Here is a 19,345-nt window from a genome sequence, read left to right on the forward strand (position 1 = left end):
CAGTGTCAGGACTCAGGTTCAATCCCTGGCCAGGCACAGTGGGTTAAAGGATCTGGCGTTTTTGCATCTGCATTGCAGCTCACAACTGTTCTTATCCCTGGCTTGGGAATTCCATATGCCATGGGGCAGCCAGGAACAAAAGTGAAAAAAAAAAAAAAAAAAAAAAAAGAGCTTCCTGTTTCTTCATGAAAACATATTTAGTGAATGAGATTGTGTTTGAGTTTTTCATGTTTATCAACATTTCATTAGGTAAGATTTTTTAAATTCCACAATTTTTTTTTTTTTGGTCTTTTTAGGGCCACACCTGTGGCATACAGAGGTTCCCAGGATAGGAGTTGAATTGGAACTACAGCTGCAGGCCTATGCCATAGCCACAGCAATGCCAGATCTGAGCGGAGACTGTGACCTGCACCACAGCTCACGGCAACACTGTAACCTCAACCCACTGAGGGAGGCCAGGGATTGAACCTGCGTCCTCATGGATCCTAGTCAGATTCATTTCCACTGAGCTATGACAGGAACATCAAATTCCACAGATTTTAATGGCAGGTTCAGGCAATATTTGTGCCAGAGATATTGTGTGTACAAAGCACCTCCCCTTAGGCTCTTCGGCTGATTATTTGACTTCATGCCTGCAGAAAACTAATTCTTACTGATTTGACCTCTTGGATACCCCCATGCAAGGATAACCTCAGTGGAAGAAAAGAAAAAGAAAAAAAGGGGGGGAAGTTTTACTAGCCATTTTTTGGGAGGAGGGAGCGATCAGAGGTTCAAGCTAGACCTTAAAGGAGCCAGCAGGTTGAGGGGATCCCACAGTCCAGGATGAGTCTCCAGCCACCGGCCTAGAACAGTAGTTTTTTCAATCCACTGTGAGGTGATTGGCTTCACGGAGCTGATTTGTGGTGGAAATCACAACTCTCTTGAGAGTTCCTGTGGTGGCGCAGCGGAAATGAATCCGACTAGGAACCATTAGGTTGTGGGTTCAATCCCTGGCTTTGCTCAGTGGGTTAAGGTTCTGGCATTGCTGTAGCTGTGGTGTAGGTCACAGTTTCATCTCAGATCTGGCATTGCTGTGGCTGTGGTGTAGGCTGGCAGCTGTAGCTCCAATTTGACCCCTAGCCGGGGAACTTCCATATGCTGCAGGTGCGGCCCTTAAAAAAAAAAGGCCAAAAGAAAAAGAAACCACAACTCTCAAGAGACTTGTCGATACATCAGAATGGCAGCTTACTACTAATTTCATAGATGAGAACCTCTCTTGGGAGAAATAGGAGCGGGGTGGGACTTTGACCTGTCTGCCCTTTTAGGGCATGTGGCCAAGGACTAGCAGCTGTGTTCTAGAAGTAGGAGAGACTAGGAATGGGTGGTTCTAGTATGGAAGAACTTGTGGAGTGATGTAAAAACTCCAGCACAGCCGGTGAGCTGTTCCTCTGGAAGAGGTGTTCTAGGAGAGTCGGGTGCACGGGAGGATGGAGAAGAGCAAAGGCTTCTGGAAGTCACCCCGGGAGTAGCCTTGCAGGCTCAAGTTTGCCTCTGCCAGTGCTGTTAACCCCATCTCTGCAGCCCCCCTCCCCCTGCCGGTCCTCACCTGCCAACCTTCTCTACCCACTGCAATGAGACTTGAGCTGACTGCCAGACTCTTGTCAACAGCACATTCACCATTCCTGAGGCTTGGTGGCCCATTGTCATGTTTCCAGAGCTGGTTATTTACCTCAGAAAGTTCTTTAACCTTGATTCTTGCTCAGAAAAGTATATTTGTTGCTTTTCCCCCAGGTTTAATTTTTTTTTTTTCTTTTTACAGCTGCCTTTGTGACACACGGAAGTTCCTGGGCCAGGGATCGAATCAGAGCTGCAGCTGTAGCCTATGCCACAGCCACGGCAACACAAGATTTGAGCCTCATCATGCAGCCTCTGCTGCATCTTGCAGCAATGCCAGATCCATAACCCGCTGAGCCAGGCAGGGGTCAAATCTGCATCCTCATAGAGTCATTGGGTCCTTAACCCGCTGAGCCACAGCAGGAACCCCCAGAGGCTTATGTTTTTGCACCAGAGGGAAAGATGGGGTTCCCTATAGTACAGTAGAAAGAATAAGGTTGGCCTGTGTTTTTCTCTGACTTCCTTCAGAAATTAGCTGGATGGCAAGTTATATAGTTTCCTAGGACAGGAGGGTTTGCATCTGAAGATGGGATTGTCTTTCACTGGACAAGAACCCACCCTGGTTGGCTTCTCTCCTTTACTCGGAAGATACTCTCAAGGTGTTCCTTAAGGCAGTATTTCCATGCAGGGTTTTGGAAGTGCTTCATTAACAACAGAGTGGATCCATGTTACCTGTTATCAACTAACTCTTCATAATTACACTGAGTATCCTTAGGGAAAGTTAGCAAATGTTTCTGGTCTTGTCCACTTTTAGTCACTGTTCTTTAAAGAAACCTCCAGCTAGACCCCAGAATGTTGTCTCAGTAGAACATGTTCATTTGTAGCATTATTTATTATTGTGGCATTTATTTGCTTGTTTGTTTGTTTTGATTTTTAGGGCCACACCTGTGGCATATGGAAGTTCCTAGGCTTGGGGTCAGATCAGAGCTACAGCTGCCAGCCTAAGCCACAGCCACAGCAATGCTGGCTCTGAGCCACATCTGCAACCTGCACCACAGCTCACGGCAGTGCTAGATCCCCAACCCACTGAGTGAGGCCAGGAATCCAACCCGTGTCCTCATGGATACTAGTCAGGTTCATTACCACTGGGCCACAATGGGAACTCCTGATGTTTTTGAAACATCTTCTGTATTTTCCATTCTGCAAAATTTCCTATTGCTTTTGGTTTTTAATTTTTGCAGAATTAAAAACTTTAGAGGTTTCAAGCCTCACATTTGGCTACTACTTTAGTCCCTCGGTTAGTTCCCTTTCTGCAAATTGTACTGGATCATGAACAGGTGGCCATCAGGCCCTGAGGCCATGGCACATGGATTTGAAGCAGGTGACTTCCTGTCCTGGCAGATGTGCCAGCCTTGGTGTCTACCCACCTTCCCCACAGATACCTGAAAGCCACAGCTCAGAATTCTGTACTCAGAGAATATAGTTGGACCTTTACTTTATTTCTGATAAGACTCACCCCGTTTTGCAGATGACATCATAGGAAGGGAGAGATTTAGAGTACAAGGCATCTGTTCGATAACCAGTTATAAAGGCTTTAGGGCCCATTTTGAGCATTGTGCTTAGGACTTCTGAACTTGAGTCTGTGTCTTTGGAATAAAGTGTTTAAAAAGAGTTTTTAAAGATAAGTATCCTAAATCACTTGAATTTGTATTGTTAGTAAAATATTCAGTATATCTTTAGTTCTGGTAAGCATGTAAACAATGTGGCAAAGCTTTGTGAATCATATTACCTTCCAATTTCTTTTTTTTTTTAAACGATTTTTTTTTTTTTGTCTTTTTGCTATTTCTTTGGGCCGCTCCCATGGCATATGGAGGTTCCCAGGCTAGGGGTTGAATCGGAGCTGTAGCCACCGGCCTACGCCAGAGCCACAGCAACGCGGGATCCGAGCCACGTCTGCGACCTACACCACAGCTCACAGCAACGCCGGATCCTTAACCCACTGAGCAAGGCCAGGGATCGAACCCACAACCTCATGGTTCCTAGTCGGATTCGTTAACCACTGAGCCATGCGATGGGGACTCCAACATACTTATATTTTTTTAGTGGAAAATGAAACAAATAAATGAAGCAGGCCTTTCTAACCCCCTTTGTAAGTTAAAGCCTAAGGTTTGGAAAGGTTTTCTTTGTATAGTTGCTGACTTTTTAGAAGAGGAGTAGGAATTTAAAGATGGGGGGAAGGCTTTTATTTCTACTTAATATGCAGTGTGTTTGACCTGCTCAGTATAGTTCTTGGTTTTTTTTTTTTTTTTTTTTTTTTTTTCTGAGTTCAGTAAAACAGGAAGGGAGTTCTGGTTTGCTTCTAAGTGCAGAATTACTGAGAAACTGCCTTTTATTCCTTTTCCGCACATCTGGTGGTTACATTTTCTCTAAAACCTAGGCACCTGGGAATTCCCATTATGGCTCAGTGGAAACGAATCTGACTAGCATCCATGAGGACACAGGTTCGATCCCTGGCCTTGCTCAGTGGGTTAAGGATCCGGCGTTGTCATGACCTGTGGTGTAGGTCACAGACATGGTTCGAGCCCTGCTTTGCTGTGGCTATGGTGTAGGCCAGCAGCTACAGCTTCAATTTGACCCCTAGCCTGGGAACCTCCATATGCCATGGGTGCAGCCCTAAAAAAACAAAAACAAACGAACAAACAAACAAAAAAATGCTAGACACCTGAGTTCTGTACAGGCTTACTTCATGCCCTCCCTGTGGGTTTAATTGGAAGTTTTTTTTTTCATTTTTTAATGTTTTATTGAAATATAGTTCTTTTATAATGCAATAATTTCTGCTGTACAACAAAGCAATTTGGTTATACATGTTCATACATCTGTTCTCTTTCAGATTCTTTTCCCACATAGATTATCACAGAATATTGGGTCGAGTTCTCTGTGCTCTACAGCAGGCCCCTGTTGGCCAATTAGTCCATATACTGCATATGCCAGTCCCACTGGATTGGGGGTTTGGGACCTGAAAAATGCTTAAAAACACCAGCCAAGCACTGCGTGGGCACCATTCCGCTCCCCCTGCCCCCCCATGCCTCCCACGCATGAAGGTGACACTGGAGTCCCGAGTTGTTCCCGCAATCTGGAGGCTTGATCCTTGAGTGCAACTTGACCTGACAAATGTTACATCCCTGGGTCATCAGTCACTCTCTTCCTCTGAAGCCTCATGGCCTCAATTTTATTCTGTGGAGGAACAGAGAGTGAGAATGACAGCTGCAGCACAGAGTAAGGCTCAGCCCTACTTCCCACAAAGCTGGCTATGTACTTATGAGAAACACAGTCCACAGCCGCCTCCATGTTCCTCTCCTCGTGCAAAGGGGTTGTTTCAGAGTCTTGTTATATATGTTGTTTTAGCTGCATGTTGTAAAGCAGTATAAAGTGTAATTTATTATAATGGACAGCATTGAAATTGAGTACTAGTATTTCCTAGAATATAATTATAGCTGACCTTTGAATTATATGGAGGTCAAGGACACAGACCCTCCAAGGAGTTGAAAATCTACATTTAGATCATAGTCAGCTCTCTGTATGTGTGGTTCCTCCCTATCCACAGTTCCAAATCCATGGTTCTGCCTCCATGGATTCAACCAACTGTGGATGGTATAGCACTGAGGTAATTACTTTTGAAAAAAATCTGCATATAAGTGGACCCATGCATCTCAAGCCCATGTTATTCAAAGGTCAACTGTATAAAAAAATCAGTAGTGTGTAGCCCAAAGTCTCGATCTTGACCCCCAGTGTGTCTCCTCCAGCCTTACAAGAGTGGGATGATTGGTATAAGCAGAAACGCAAAGGTTGTCACATGGTCCTTCTGCTCCACCCAGAAGGGTCAGCTCTGAGCCTCTCTGCCTGACTCTCCTGTTCGCTCTGAGGATCCCGCTCTGGAAGGTGCCCTCTGTTCTCGGCACCCTGGCTCTGAGGGCCTCTGGCAGGGAGATGCTCTCACTTGTGTGGTGGGTAGGGATTCTAACTCCTCTCTCTGCAGTGGGATGACCATCTCCTTAAAGGCAGAGCCAAGGCTTCCTGACTCCCTTACAGAACCTCACTGGGTGCTGGATATCAGGAAGGCACTCAAGACACTGAAAGAAGAGGAAGCATCTCGGGACTGGGAGGGACTTTAAATGGGCTCAGCCAGCTCACCCCCACCCAGGCTCTGAATTCCTTCTGCAATAGCCTTAGCAAGGGCCACTCAGAACCTCTGGACATGGGCAGTCTGCTTTCCCATGTCTGATGGGTCTTAGAAAGAATCACTGTTTCGCAGATCCCTGTGGCCCTGTTTAACTGTTTTGTGACCAGTTGCTTAGTCTTGCCAAGTGATTGATACTCCATTAGAATAAGAATCAGGAGTCCCAGTGCGGCTCAGTGGGTTAAGAACCCACCATAGTGTCCGTGAGGATGCTTTTTCAATTTCTGGCCTCGCTCACTGAGTTAAGGATCCAGCATTGCTGTGAGCTGTTGTGTACGTCGAAGATGGGGCTCAGATTTGGCGTTGCTGTGCCTGTGGCATAGGCCAGCAGCTGCAGCTCTGATTGGATTCCCTAGCCTGGGAACTTCCATATGCTGCAGGTGTGGCCCTAAAAATAAATTTTTTAAAAGAGAGAGAGAATGAGAATCAATTCTTTCTTTTCCTTCAGTGCTAGACAGATAGGCAGGTATTTGAGCCTATAAGTCTTTGGAATGAAACCCACATTGGAACATGAAGGAGCTTCAGGAGGAGCTGAAAATCTTATTGGCCTTTCGCTGCCTCGGCCCTTTGAGAAGCCGTCAGTGTCCCAGCCCTGCAGTGGTGTGTCGGCATCTATGCCTCTTGTCCCCGCCCTCCTCATTTGAGGTCCTCCCTCCTGCTGTCATGATGGGCCTGCCTCTCCTGACCCATTACTGGCCTTTGGTTTGCCTCTTTTCAGCAGATTGAGAGTCTCAATGGCCACTCCTGTTAGAATGTGTCTTAGGATAAACTGCAGTGGCACCAAGTGTGGATTCTTAAGAGCTTTGAGATGAGCAGCATGTTTGGACTCAGAAGAATGGATGTGTGGCCTCTTTTGTGGCAGCTTCAAGGCTTTGGAGCATTTTGATAGCATTCCAGATACTTGAGGACATTAAATTAAGTGATTCCTGGATAAATGAGGGTTTGATGCAGAAAGCTTTTGAAGTCAGGTACTTTTATTAACTTTCAAGTCTGTGCCATGAAGCTAGTGAGGTATTTCTGAGGAGGAGTCCTGCTGGATGTAGTTTGATGATTAGTTAGGACATGCTCACAATTAGTACCATTCATTTCCATAAAATTAATGTGTGAATGCTCTCTTTTTTCGTAAAGTAGTTTAACTATGTTTGTGATTCATTTTACACAGTAAGGCTTCCAAACGTACATGAACATGAACTTAGACCCAGTAAAAGCCAAATTCATAGAAACCTAAAATCATGAATCAGAAGCATTTAGGGATTTTTAAAAGTAAAATCACAGCACCAAAAGATCTCTAAACAGAGCCTTTCTAGCAAAGGAGAAGATGGCATGAACCAGCATGTCGAGATTAATAGGAAAAAAAAAAAAGACTTCCTGAGAAAATTGGTTTCTTACTCAGAGAGGGATTCTGGGTCCCTGAGACCCTGTCAGCCCAGGCCCCATGATCACAGAGATACCCAGAAGGAACCTTGGTGAGACAGATGTAAGGGGCCCTGCTGGGACCAGCTGATGGGGCGGTGGGGGTGGGGTGTGGCTGGGCAGCAGCCAGATTCTTTCCCACAAAGGCACTAAGGAGGCTTAAACCACATAATCATAGTCCACTCTCTGAGGAGGTCGCCAAGCCTGGACTTGCTGGGTTGTTTTATTTACTGGGAGAAATCTCTTCAGCTCTAAATATACAAAGAGAACACCATTCCTCATGCCTTCCCACCTACCCCAGAAGAATACTCTGAGATGTGGTCTATTCCCAGTCCAGGAGAGCATAGGACCAAATGTGGGACTCAGGTATGAATGTGAAAATGCTCTGACGAGGGAGTCCCCAATGGTTCAGTGGGTTAAGGATCCAGCATTGTCATTGCTGTGGTTCTGGTTACTTCTATGGTGCCAGGAACTTTTGTATGCTGTGGGCACAGCTGAAAGAAAAAAAGGGAGGAATAGAGGGAGGGAAGGAGGGAGGGAAGGAGAGAGAGAGAGGAAAAGCAAGGAAGGAGGAAAGAAGGAAAGAAAATGCTTTAAAGAGTTCAACAGGGAACTATATCTAATCTCCCAGGATAGACCATGATAGAAAATATTATTAAAAACAATAATGTATATAAATATGTGTATGACTGAGTCACTTTGCTATACAGCAGAAATTGGTACCACACTGTAAATCAACCATACTTTTAAAAAAAGGGAGAAAGAAAGAAAATGCTTTAAAGAGTTCAAAGGCCTCACATGAACTGTTCCCACTGTGATAAAAATGTCACCAGGGAGAGTTGCTTTTGTAGCTCAGAGGTAACAAATCAGACTAGTATCCACGAGGATGCAGGTTTGATCCCTGGCCTCACTCAGTGGGTTAAAGATCCGGCATTGCCGTGAGCTGTGTAGTTCGCAAATGCAGCCCTAGCCTGGGAACTTCCATATGCCGCAGGTACAGCCCTAAAAAGACAAAAAAGAAAAAGAAAAAAAAGAAAAGATGTCACCAGGAGAATGGAGCCCAAAGCACTGCTTGTCCTCAGTACAGTTGTGGGGGAACCTCAGCTTTGCTGAGACTGGGATGGAGTGGGGAATGGAAGTGGGGCCCAGGAGACTCGCTCCCCACACTTAAAGGTTTGGGTTTGCAGAACAAGCTTCAGTGCAAAGGACATGCTGGCCGGCACTTCATGTGCAATACTGACCCAGCCACTCCTTGGACGTGATCCTGTTTCCAGTGTATCAGCTAAAAAAGCATCTCTGCCACCAGGTAGCTTCTGTTTTGCTCTTCTAGTCACCAGGGGTGGAGTAGGGGTGGGGGTGGCAACAGAGGAGTATCAGGTGAGCATATGTATATGTAGAAATTTCAGGTCATGATAAAGGATGTGAAGAAGATAAAACAAGGTGATGTGAGTGACCAAGGGGCCCCTTCAGATGAAATAGTCAGGAAGCCACTTCCCCTGAGAGGAAATGTCTCAGACCTGAAGGGTAAGGAAAGGCCAGTCCTGTGGTGTCTGGTTAGGGAATAACCAACGAGAAGACAGTGAGTCATGGACCAGCTATGTGCAAGCACATAGTCACATGACTAAAGGCGGCTGGTGGGAGCACCCTGGGCAGAGGGAGGGTGACAGGAAACGGGGTCAGAGAGCTTGGCAGAGGTGGGGACATAAAGCCAGCGGGGGTGGATTCTACCCTGAATGTGGTGAGTGGAGAATGCAAGTGTCACACTGGCTGCCATTGGAGAATAGATTTCACAGTGACGAGCCCAGAAGTACTTAGGAAGTTCTCACGGTAGCCTAGGGTGGACAGGGTGATGGGGACATGTCAGGGGTAGCTCCTGACAGCCCTGGAAGATGGAGTCATTGTGGGGTCCGGTGGGAGGAGTGCAGGGTGACTCCCACTCCCACTCAGTGGATGGCGGGCCTTGTCCACAGGTGGGGACCTGTGGAAGGAACCTGCTAGGGGTGGTGAGTTGGGTAGAAGGAGCATGTGTGTAAATCAAGAGTTCTGTTTTGGTCACACTGACATTGAGGAGTGATGATGTCAGGTACCAGGCCTGGAAAGCTTTGAGTTATAGAGGGATTTTTTTTTTTCCTTCTTTTTAGGGCCACATCTGTGGCATATGGAAGTTCCCAGGCTAGAGGTCGAATTGGAGCTGCAGCTGCCAGCCTACACCACAGCCACAGTAACTCGGGATCCGAGCCTCATCTGCAACCTACACCACAGCTCACAGCATTGCCGGATCCTTAACCCACTGAGCAAGGCCAGGGATCAAACCCTCATCCACATAGATACTAGTTGGATTCTTAACCCACTGAGCCACAACGGGAACTCCAAGTCCCTAATATTTTGATGTGAGCAGGTGCCTAAGGGAGGCACTGGGCCTTTCTCAGTCACAGAGCAAATGAAGAGCCTGGAGTCAGTTCTCTACAGCTTTGGGGATAGGGGTGAGGGGATGTGATTCTTAATATCTCTCCTTTTATTGACATAGAAACAACTCACTTGAAAGTCCATGGAATATTATAAAGTCAGGATATTACCCATCATTGGTCTTTCCTATGTGTATGTCACACTAGTATCAGATACCCCTGAACTTCCAGATTACCAGTCTCAACTCTAGCAATTACACAAGCACTCATGAAAGAAAAAGACAAACAGACCTGTTCTCTATCTTGTCAGATTTGTAAGAAAAGCCAGTTCTGTTGATTGGCTGCTCATTAGGTGATTCATTCATTCAGCCAACGCACATGGCTGAGCCTGCTCTGTGCCAAGTGCTGTTCCAGGCCCTGCAGGCAGGATGCAGATCTGGTGCCTCTCTCCTAGAAAGTGCTTTCTCTCTATGGGGGGCGGGGTAACCACCCTGCCACTTGTTGGGGGTGGAAGGAGCAGCCTGAGGCAGGGCTTCTGTTTCTCAGACTCAAGATTTGAACCCATTTCCAGGATGGAGTTGGCATGTGAGTTCTTGAGAAGAAGGGAGGTGCTTGTGAGGAAGTGGGGTGCAGGAAAGGAGACCCCAGGTGAAGATTATAGCAGCAGCCCCTGGGGGACAGGTAGGGAGCTAAACTGGATGCTCCCCGCAGGCTGCCGCAGCCCTTGGCTGGCCAAGCTCAGTTGGGGATCTGTGGCAGCTTCCACTGGGAGGCCAGGGAATTGCTCCAGGGAGTGGCCGTTGGCCCCCTGAAGAGGGCACCTGGGCTGTGTGTGGCTTCTCAAAGGTGCTATGTCCTGGGCCCAGGGAGCTGGGTTAAGGCCCCAGGAAGCCTTCAAGCATGGTTTTAGGAACCAGATGTGGTTCAGGTGACCTGTTGAGACTTTGGACGAGATGCCTGCTTCCTCTCCAGAAAATTGAGAATTGAGTATTCTAGCCCACAGTGATCTAGTCCAAATAAAATGAAATAACTAAGGAGTTCCCATCGTGGCTCAGTGGTCAATGAACCCAACCACATCTGTGAGGATGCAGGTTCGGTCCCTGGCCTCGCTTACTGGTTAAGGATCTGGTGTTGCCATGAGCTTTGGTGTAGGTCGGCAGCGACAGCTCCAATTCAACCCCTAGCCTGGGAACCTCTATATGCCGCCAGTGTGGCCCCAAAAGACAAAAAAAAAAAAAAAAGATAAAAATGAAATAACTGATTCAGCAACCTCTACCCTGTTTGATGAGAAACCATTGGTGTGAGCACGGGGGCCAAAGACCCTGGGTTCGAATTCTGGTTCTGTTTTGAGCTATATGATCTTGAGCAGGGTACTCCGTGCCTCAGTTTCCCGATCTGTGCATTGGCAATAATACTAATGCCTACCTTCTGAGGCATTGATGAAGGCATCAGTGGCCTTGCTGAGAAGAGTGGCTGGGAGTAGCCAGCGCTGTGTGCTAGCTGCTCTTAGGGGTCCCCGCTGTGTCTGAGGCTCCACAACAGTTGTCTTTTTCCTGCAGTTCCGCCTGGTGGTGAAGACTGCTCTGAAGCTGCTTCTGGTCTTTGTGGAGTACTCAGAGTCCAACGCGCCTCTTCTGATCCAGGCCGTGTCTGCTGTGGACACAAAAAGGGGTGAGTGGTCCCTGCGCACGGTTTCATCACAGTAAAATTGTCTCATGGAAGAAAGCCTCCACTTTTTACATGTCAAAACAGAACTAAGAATGAACAGAATTCAGAGTTCCTGCTGTGGCACAACAGGATCAGCGGTGTTTCTGTAACACCAGGGTGCAGGTTCAATCCCCGACCCAGCACAGTGGGTTAAAGGTTCCGATGTTGCTGCAGTGTAGGTTGAGTATGTGGCTCAGATCTGATTCCTGGCCCAGGAACTCCACAGGCTGTGGTGCAGCCAGAAAAAAAAAAAAAAATGAACATAATTCCCTTTGTGTGGACTTCTTACTGCAGGAAACACATTTTAAAATCATTAAGTGTATAGAGATTAGGGTAGGGATGGAACATGGTTTGACAGTGCAAAAAAAGCACTCTGGGCTCACCCAGGACAGGTCAGACCTAAGCTTATCTCTGTGCTCTGTCTTTAGCCTCTGGATGGAACACACAGCAGCATCTCCTTCTCTTGTCCCATCCTGTTGGGATCACTCTGGCTCCTTCCTCTCTTCCCCTCATACCTGCTTCATCAGCTCTAACCCCTAGATGTCCCCTGAATGTTCTCCCTTCCCTGCATTGCACACTCTAACCCTCTCTCACTAGGCATCCTTTGCTTGCTTGGAAGTGATACCCTCCCCTCTGCTATTGGAGGATTCTGCTACGACACAGATGTGGTCCCATCACTCCCCATCTAAAAACTGCCTTAAGGAGTTCCTGTTGTGGCTCAGCAAGTTAAGAACCCAACTAGTACCCATGAGGATGTGGGTTCAGTCCCTGGCCTCGCTCAGTGGGTTAAGGATCTAGTATTGCCGTGAATTGTGTGTAGGTTGCAGACAAGGCTCGGATCTGGCATGGCTGTGGCTGTGGCAGAGACTGGCAGCTGCAGCTCTGATTCTGCCCCTAGCCTAGGAAGCTCCATATGCCATGGGTGTGGCTATGAAAAGAAAACAAACAAAAAACCCTGCCTTGTTTCCCAGTGCTCACAGGAAGGACCTGACCCTTCCCTGTCCAGCCCCTGTCCACCTGACACCCCAACCTTCCTATCTTGGATCAGATGGGCATGTGCTTTCAAAGCCCCCGTGTGCCCCCTTCTTTGCTATGTTATTTTCATTGCCCATCTCTCAGTGTGTCCCCTGCTGGAGGGCAGGTGTCTGTCTCCTTCTGGTGTTCCAGCAACTGGCTGACCCACAGCAGGTAGGCCTGTTGTTCACACTCAATGACAAATGAACTTTGGATTTGCTTTACTGTATAGCATGCTGTGGCCCCTATGATATTCTTAAGCCTGAACTAAAATGGGGTATTGTGTTTTGTTTTGTTCTTTGAAAAAATAATTTGATTTTGTTCCTCAGGAAGACATTTTTATTAATATTATCATCCCTCAAAGACTCCACCAAGAACAAAAGCTCTATAAATTTATTATTTTTTTCTTACGTTTATAACAGTAATACTCTGTAGAAAATTTGGTGGCGGGGGGTAGTAAATAAGACCACAAAAAACCACCTCTAGGAGTTCCCTGGTGGTTGAATGAGTTAAGGATAAAATACCTCTAATCAAACAGAGAGAATTGTTGCTTACATGTTGGTGTATTTCCTTATGTTTTGTGTGTGTGTGTGTGTGTGTGTCTGTGCATGTGCACACATGTTTATGCACAAGTCGGTTGAGGGATAACTGTCAAAAAGGAACAAGAGGCTTCAATAGCCCCCTTTGATTCAAACCACTTGTGTCTCTGACTCAGTGTTGCCCAAAGACCCACATCCAGGGCTGAGTCCAAAGATGAAAGGAAGCAGCTTACTAGTTACTTTGCAAGTTTGAATAAAAGTTAGTGAAAGCCATCCAGGACCATGAAACGAGCTCCTGCACTCTCCCCACCAAGACACAGGCAGCGGTTAGTCCCCAGCACAGTGAACTGCAGGCTGGAGGCGACTCCTGGCCTGTGTATAGGGGTGTCAAAGAAACAGTCCCTAGTGTGTAGTCAGGGGCTGTGAGCCTGGAAGGTGGATCCCAGATGGTAGCAGGTTTCTTTCTACCCCAGCCTGTTGCCATCTGAAGCATGAGCATGTAAACCCTCAAGGCCAAGAGCATATCAATGGTACCTCCTGAGAATCCTGCTGAAGGCTGCCAATGGCTCAGAAGCCAGGCGTGGCTTTCCCAAGGCCAATCAGTGAGGCTTAGGGCCAAAGGTGGGTGTTCAGGAAGAGTGAGGCTGGTCCTTTCATTCATCCTTGGAAGATGTGTCCTCCATCCCCCGACCCTCTGGGCTTCTTTAGGACAATTAGGAGACACTTTCTTTTCCTGTCCTACATTTCAGGTAACCCATGGGCCCTCGTCATAGGAACCATGTTAAAAGGGACAACCTTCTTATGACCTTGGGGTTCTCCTTGGGCTTTGTTAGGTTGAGAGCCCATAATTTCCTTCCTTAGACTGCACATTTCATGGAAGGAGTGTCGTGGGGGTAGGGGGTGATCCAGGTGAGCCCAGGGCCGGGCACCCCACCTCCAAGACGCCACCTGCAGGCCCAGTCAGGGGATCTCGGCTGTAGTCTCTCCCCCAAGACAAAACGGTGGCCGCCTTTTCCCAAGGTGTAAAAATAGAAAAGCGAAACAGCTAATGGACTGCTTTCTCAACGTCACGATTTTTGCCTATCAGATATCTTAAGCTTTTGGTCGGTACTGTCATGTCTCTGCACTGAGCACTGGCAGCTGAGAATGAAAAGGAACAGCATGGATGGGAATACTCAGCCAAAGCTTATCGGGTGTGGCTCAGTACCATGGTTCTCTGTGATATGTGTGGTCTTGGCCATGATTTTGTAATGTATACATATAACATCATCCCTTTTGACTGCTAGTAAAATTGTTCCTGGACCCTGTGATGGAATTGCATGTAAATGTGTCATGCTATTCTGCAGGAGAAGCATGACTTGCAGGTGTGTTTCCACCTGGTGGGTTTAGACGCTGCTCTCTGGGCCCCTCTCAGCTGGACAAGAGAATAGATGGAGGTGCCAGGGGGCTGCCCAGTGTGTCCCTTTCTACACAGGTTTATAAATAGGCCATACATTTGACTCCTTGAGGTAGCTTTAGACTCATTATTCTGGGGAATAGAGTGGAGAATGGGCATGTTTAAAGTATATGTAGAAAGGACTTCTTTTGGAAGGTGGGAACTGTTTAAAGAATCAGCAAAAATGGGAGTTCCCATCATGGCTCAGTGGTTAATGAATCTGACTAGTAACCATGAGGACGCAGGTTCAATCTCTGACCTCTCTCAGTGGGCTAATGAGCTGAGGTGTAGGTCACAAACACGGCTTGGATTCCACGTTGCTGTGGCTATGGCGTAGGCCAGTGACTACAGCTCCGATTCGACCCCTAGCCTGGGAACCTCCATATGCCGCAGGTGTGGCCCAAAAAAAAAGTAAAAAAAAAAAAAAAAAAAAAAAAAGAATCAGCAAAAGAAAGCCAACAAATGAGCTAAAAGTCCTCAAAAATCACTGCTACCTACAGCAAATGAGGTTGTCCCTGAACAGATTCCTCTGTTGTTTCATAAACATCATGCTTCACAAACATGGGTTGATCAGAACGGTCCACTCTGTGGGAGTACCCACTGTGATGCAACAGGGTCAACAGTGCCTTGGGAGCACTGGGTCACAGCTTCAATCTCCGGCCTGGCACAGTGGGTTAATGATCTGGCATTGCCACAAATGTGGCTTAGGTAACAACTGTGTCTTGGATCTGATCCCTGGCCTGGGAACTCCGTATGCTACAGGATGGCATAAGGAAGAAAAGGAAAAAAAAAAAAAAAGAGTCCACTTAATGAACATGGATGGACAATTTACTGTTTGGCCAAGAGGGGGCCAGTTTGGGAGCTGCGATAAAAGCTGAGGGGTCTAAGTGCCCAGTAGGGACTTGTAGATATGTATGAATTAATGAAAATTAAAAGGGCCTCATTTGATCCAGGCAGTTGGCACTTTGGCTCAGAGGCTAGAATGAAGCAGTGGATTTGAGTCAGACTCTAGGGCATGGCTCAATGTCCCACCTGTCTGCTCTGACTGCTGGACCGTCCTCTCTCCTCCCCCTCCCTTCCCAGTGGACGGGGCCAGGCCGGAAGAGAGAGGCAGCGAGCACTCATGGAAGCCCACGAGAGGGCCTGGCTTGGTCATTTTGCCCCCATCACAGCTTTCCTTTTCTGGGGACCTTCCCTGTGGTGATCGGCAGGAAACTGGTTGAGACCACCCCCCTCCTCCCGCCCCCTGGGCAGGGTGCACCTCCCTCTGACTGTCTGGGTTTGCCTCTCAGACAGAGTGTGAGGCAAATGGCCAGACTGGGTAACTTCGTTTGAAATGTCATTCGTAAATCTTGAGTCCTGCTCATTCGGCTCAGCACTGCTTTTGAAGAAGTTCATTTGAATGTGAGGGTGATGAGATAAGACACAATTTTTTTTTTTTTACATTCTAATTTGTTTGTCTTTTTAGGGCCCTGCCATGGCATACAGAGGTTCCCAGGCTAGGGGTCCAATTGGAGCTGTAGCTGCTGACCGACACCACAGCTCACAGCAACTCCAGATCCTTAACCCACTGAGTGAGGCCATGGATCAAACCTGTGTCCTCATGAATGCTTGTCAGATTCATTTCCACTGAACCACAAAGGGAACTCTGAGATAAGACACAGTTTTAAACATGTGTATCACACCTGATTAACAAGGGGAAAAAATGCAGCCAGCCTTTAAAGCGATCCTAGGCTCGAGGATACATTAATCTGTGAGGGATGCACAGAGCAGGGTGGAGGTTCAAGTGGACTGAACTCAAGCTCTGTTTGCACTGGTATTTAAAGCATAAGGATACCAGCTAAGTGTCCATCAATCCTGGTGAAAGGCATGGAATATGCTGTATTTGCGTGTACAAGGCATCGTGCAAGACATCTTAGTTTCTTTTGTGTTTATACAGAGACGCCAGGGGTTGGGGGAGTAAGAGGAAGGGAGTATTGAGTAATTTGCTCTGTGCTTATTTTTTCTGGGTTGAGAGAGGGGCGCTGTGGTTCGGTGGGAGGAGGGGCCTGGCCTGGGAGCCTGTGTGGAAGGCTTGTGGGTTGGTGTGGGTGCCCTCCCTGTCCCCGCGCCCACCACCACCACTGCAGTGACAGCCACTGCTGTTCGTGTGTCTGGTGTACAAGAGACACAGTTCTAAGCCTTTTTCATTTTTAGGGCTGCACCCACAACATATGGGGGTTCCCAGGTTAGGGGATCAAATCACAGCTGTAGCTGCCAGTCTGTACCACAGCCACACAAGCCGTGTCTGCAGCCTGTGCCACAGGTTGTGGCAACACCAGATCCTTACCCCAATGAGCGAGGCCAGGGTTTGAGCCCGGATCCTCATGGATACTAGTCAGGTTCCTAACCTGCTGAGCCACAATGGGAACTCCTCTAAGCCTTAAAAAAAAAACCTCATTTTTTTTTGGACAAATATTTAAGTGCCAACCGGGTGTTTGCCAACATCAGAGAAAAACCAGGCTGTCTCAGGAAGCCTATATTCACTCCAGCATTTGGGGTGGAGGAAGGGGAGGGTGGAGTTGGAGGGAGATGGATGATAATGATGAAGGAAATCATTGTTTGCTGATGTTCTCCATCAGGGCTCAGGAGAAACGGCCACGTGCAGCATCTCCGTGACATCCGCAGTGAGCCTGCAGGGTGCAGATGATCCCTTTGGTTTAGGTGCATTTCCTGAGCCTCTGTTCATTCCATTCTTCAGGGGCTCAGTTCCCTTCTGTTACATGAAGGGGGAAGACCTATCTATCAAACCATATCTGTGTCTTTCACATTGTGTAGTAGATGCCTATTCCTTTTAAAATTTGCCTGTCTTCTTATTGTGTGCATTTGACCTTCTGGGTCTTTTAAAACTGCCCCAGTTGAACCCACTGGATGCCCTCTCAGAGGTCTCCATTCGCAAGTCGGCATATATTTTATTGAGCACCTGCTCTGTGTCTGGCAGTCTGCCAAGAGCACAGAGCTAAGACAAGGTTCATCGATGCCCTTGCTGAGTTTCTGTTTTCAAGGTCAGGCAATCAGCTCTGACATGACTCATCTAAAAACCAGCATTTGGGGAGTTCCCGTCGTGGCTCATGGGTTAACGAATCCGACTAGGAACCATGAGGTTGCAGGTTCTATCCCTGGCCTCGTTTGTGGGTTAAGGATCTGAGTGAGGATGCTATGAGCTGTGGTGTAGGTCGGAGACGCGGCTCAGATCCCACATTGCTGTGGCGTAGGCGGACGGCTACAGCTCTGATTAGACCCCTAGCCTGGGAACCTCCATGTGCCGTGGGTGTGGCCCTAAAAAAGACAAAAGACAAAAAAATAAAAAATATATAATAAAAAGGTCAAAACCAGCATTTGGAACCCACTAGTATTAGATTATTTTCGAATTTATCAGCAAAAATAAGCAGTAATCCCTTTGAGATCTTCCTAGAGGAAATGGGAAAGAGCTTCACATTCCACACAGCCGCACCAAGGGCAAGGCAGTGTGATGTTTATCTCCTGGGTAGGAAATCATGGCAGGGTGTCTTGTCCCCTTTGTAGCTTTGGCTTGGCTTGGCAGTGCAGAACGTGGAGGGTTTTCCTGCTGTCCCTGGAGCCACAGGACAGCCATCAGGAGTCTCCCCGTTGGAGTCCCACTGTGAAACCACCTCTCATACCAAACCCTCCGCTACCATCACACTGCAAGAGACAGACCTCCTTTGCTGAGTGACACGCTTGGCTCAGCGCTTTACCTCTTAAGTGCTTTTACTATGTGCTGACATGTGTTCCTGTGCATATACCCAGCTGTTCTGTTTTGATGATAAATCTCTTGAGGACAGACTCCCATAGACCCAGTTCCTGGTACCTGGTTGATGTTTAAACAGTATTTGTGCGTTGATTGAATGGAGATAATATGCTTCTGTTCTTGAACTGTTTGCCAGATGGATGTTTCACTGTTATCGTTTGGAATCAGCTCCTTGAGGAACTGTAAAGCTCTCCCGCATCCCCTTTCCTTGCTGGAGATGGACACTCACAGACTTCTTATAAAGAATTTCCACAGAAATGCATGGTCTAAAAAGCTGCACATGAATGGGATTTTTAAATTACATATTTAGCATACAGAGAAAATTTCAAACAAATTGATAGACATTCCAACACTGAAGAGTCTACATTTTCAAGAAGACGAGGTTGACATGGTGTATTGTCACTTGACAATACATGTTCAAGTCCACCCTGAGGATAGCATCATGCTTTGAAATTTGGTGATTGAACGGCACTGCCATCATTGGGTCATAAGTCTCTGGATAAACTCTGATATGAGTTGGGTAAGGACTGTTGGATCGCTCTTCCTAATGATTTTTCCTTTACTCCCTAGGAGTCACACCCTGGTCAAATATCATGGAAATCCTGGAGGAGAAGGATGGGGTTGACACGGAGTTGCTGGTTTATGCGATGACTTTAGTGAACAAGGTTGGTTGATGTTTGTGATGGGTTGAATTGTGTCCCCGCCAGAAGGTGTGGGGGCCCTGACCCCTGGTACCTGTGCACGTGGCCTTATTTGGAGCTAGGATCTTTGTAAATGTAGTCAAGTTACGATGGGGTCATTAGGGTGGGCCCTCATTCAATAGGACTGGTGCCCTTAGAAGAAGAAGGAAAGAGCTACAGAGAGGGAAGACAACATGTACACACATACATGAGGAATTCAGCATGTGGAGGCAGGGGCAGAGACTGGAGTGAGGCATCTGTGAGCTGAGGACCACTGAAGAGTGCTAAAGATGCTCAGCAGCCGTCTAGGATGAGGCAAGGAGCCTCCTCCCCTAGAGCCTTCAGAGGGAGCACGGCCATGCCAACACCTTGACATCCAACTTCTAGTCTCTCAAACTGAGAGAATACATTTCTCTTGCTTTTTTATTTTTGTTTTGTTTTTTAGGTCCACCCCTGCAGCATATGGAAGTTCCCAGGCCAGGGTTGAATCAGAGCTGTAGCTGCCGGCCTGTGC

General features: G+C 47.3%; 1 protein-coding gene across 12 annotated transcripts in view; it reads left to right on the forward strand.

The window, feature by feature from the left end:
• FHOD3 (formin homology 2 domain containing 3) overlaps positions 1 to 19,345 on the forward strand; it is a 549,164-nt gene that overhangs the window by 326,479 nt on the left and 203,340 nt on the right. For all 12 annotated transcript variants that reach the window (XM_021096278.1, XM_021096273.1, XM_021096274.1 and 9 more), the window contains exons 7-8: positions 11,208 to 11,319; positions 18,722 to 18,816. In XM_021096278.1, coding sequence (XP_020951937.1) covers positions 11,208 to 11,319; positions 18,722 to 18,816 — 207 coding nt within the window. The remainder of the gene's footprint in view (positions 1 to 11,207; positions 11,320 to 18,721; positions 18,817 to 19,345) is intronic.

Source organism: Sus scrofa, chromosome 6, assembly GCF_000003025.6.
Source record: "Sus scrofa isolate TJ Tabasco breed Duroc chromosome 6, Sscrofa11.1, whole genome shotgun sequence".
In the NCBI taxonomy this organism is placed as follows: Eukaryota; Metazoa; Chordata; class Mammalia; order Artiodactyla; family Suidae; genus Sus; species Sus scrofa.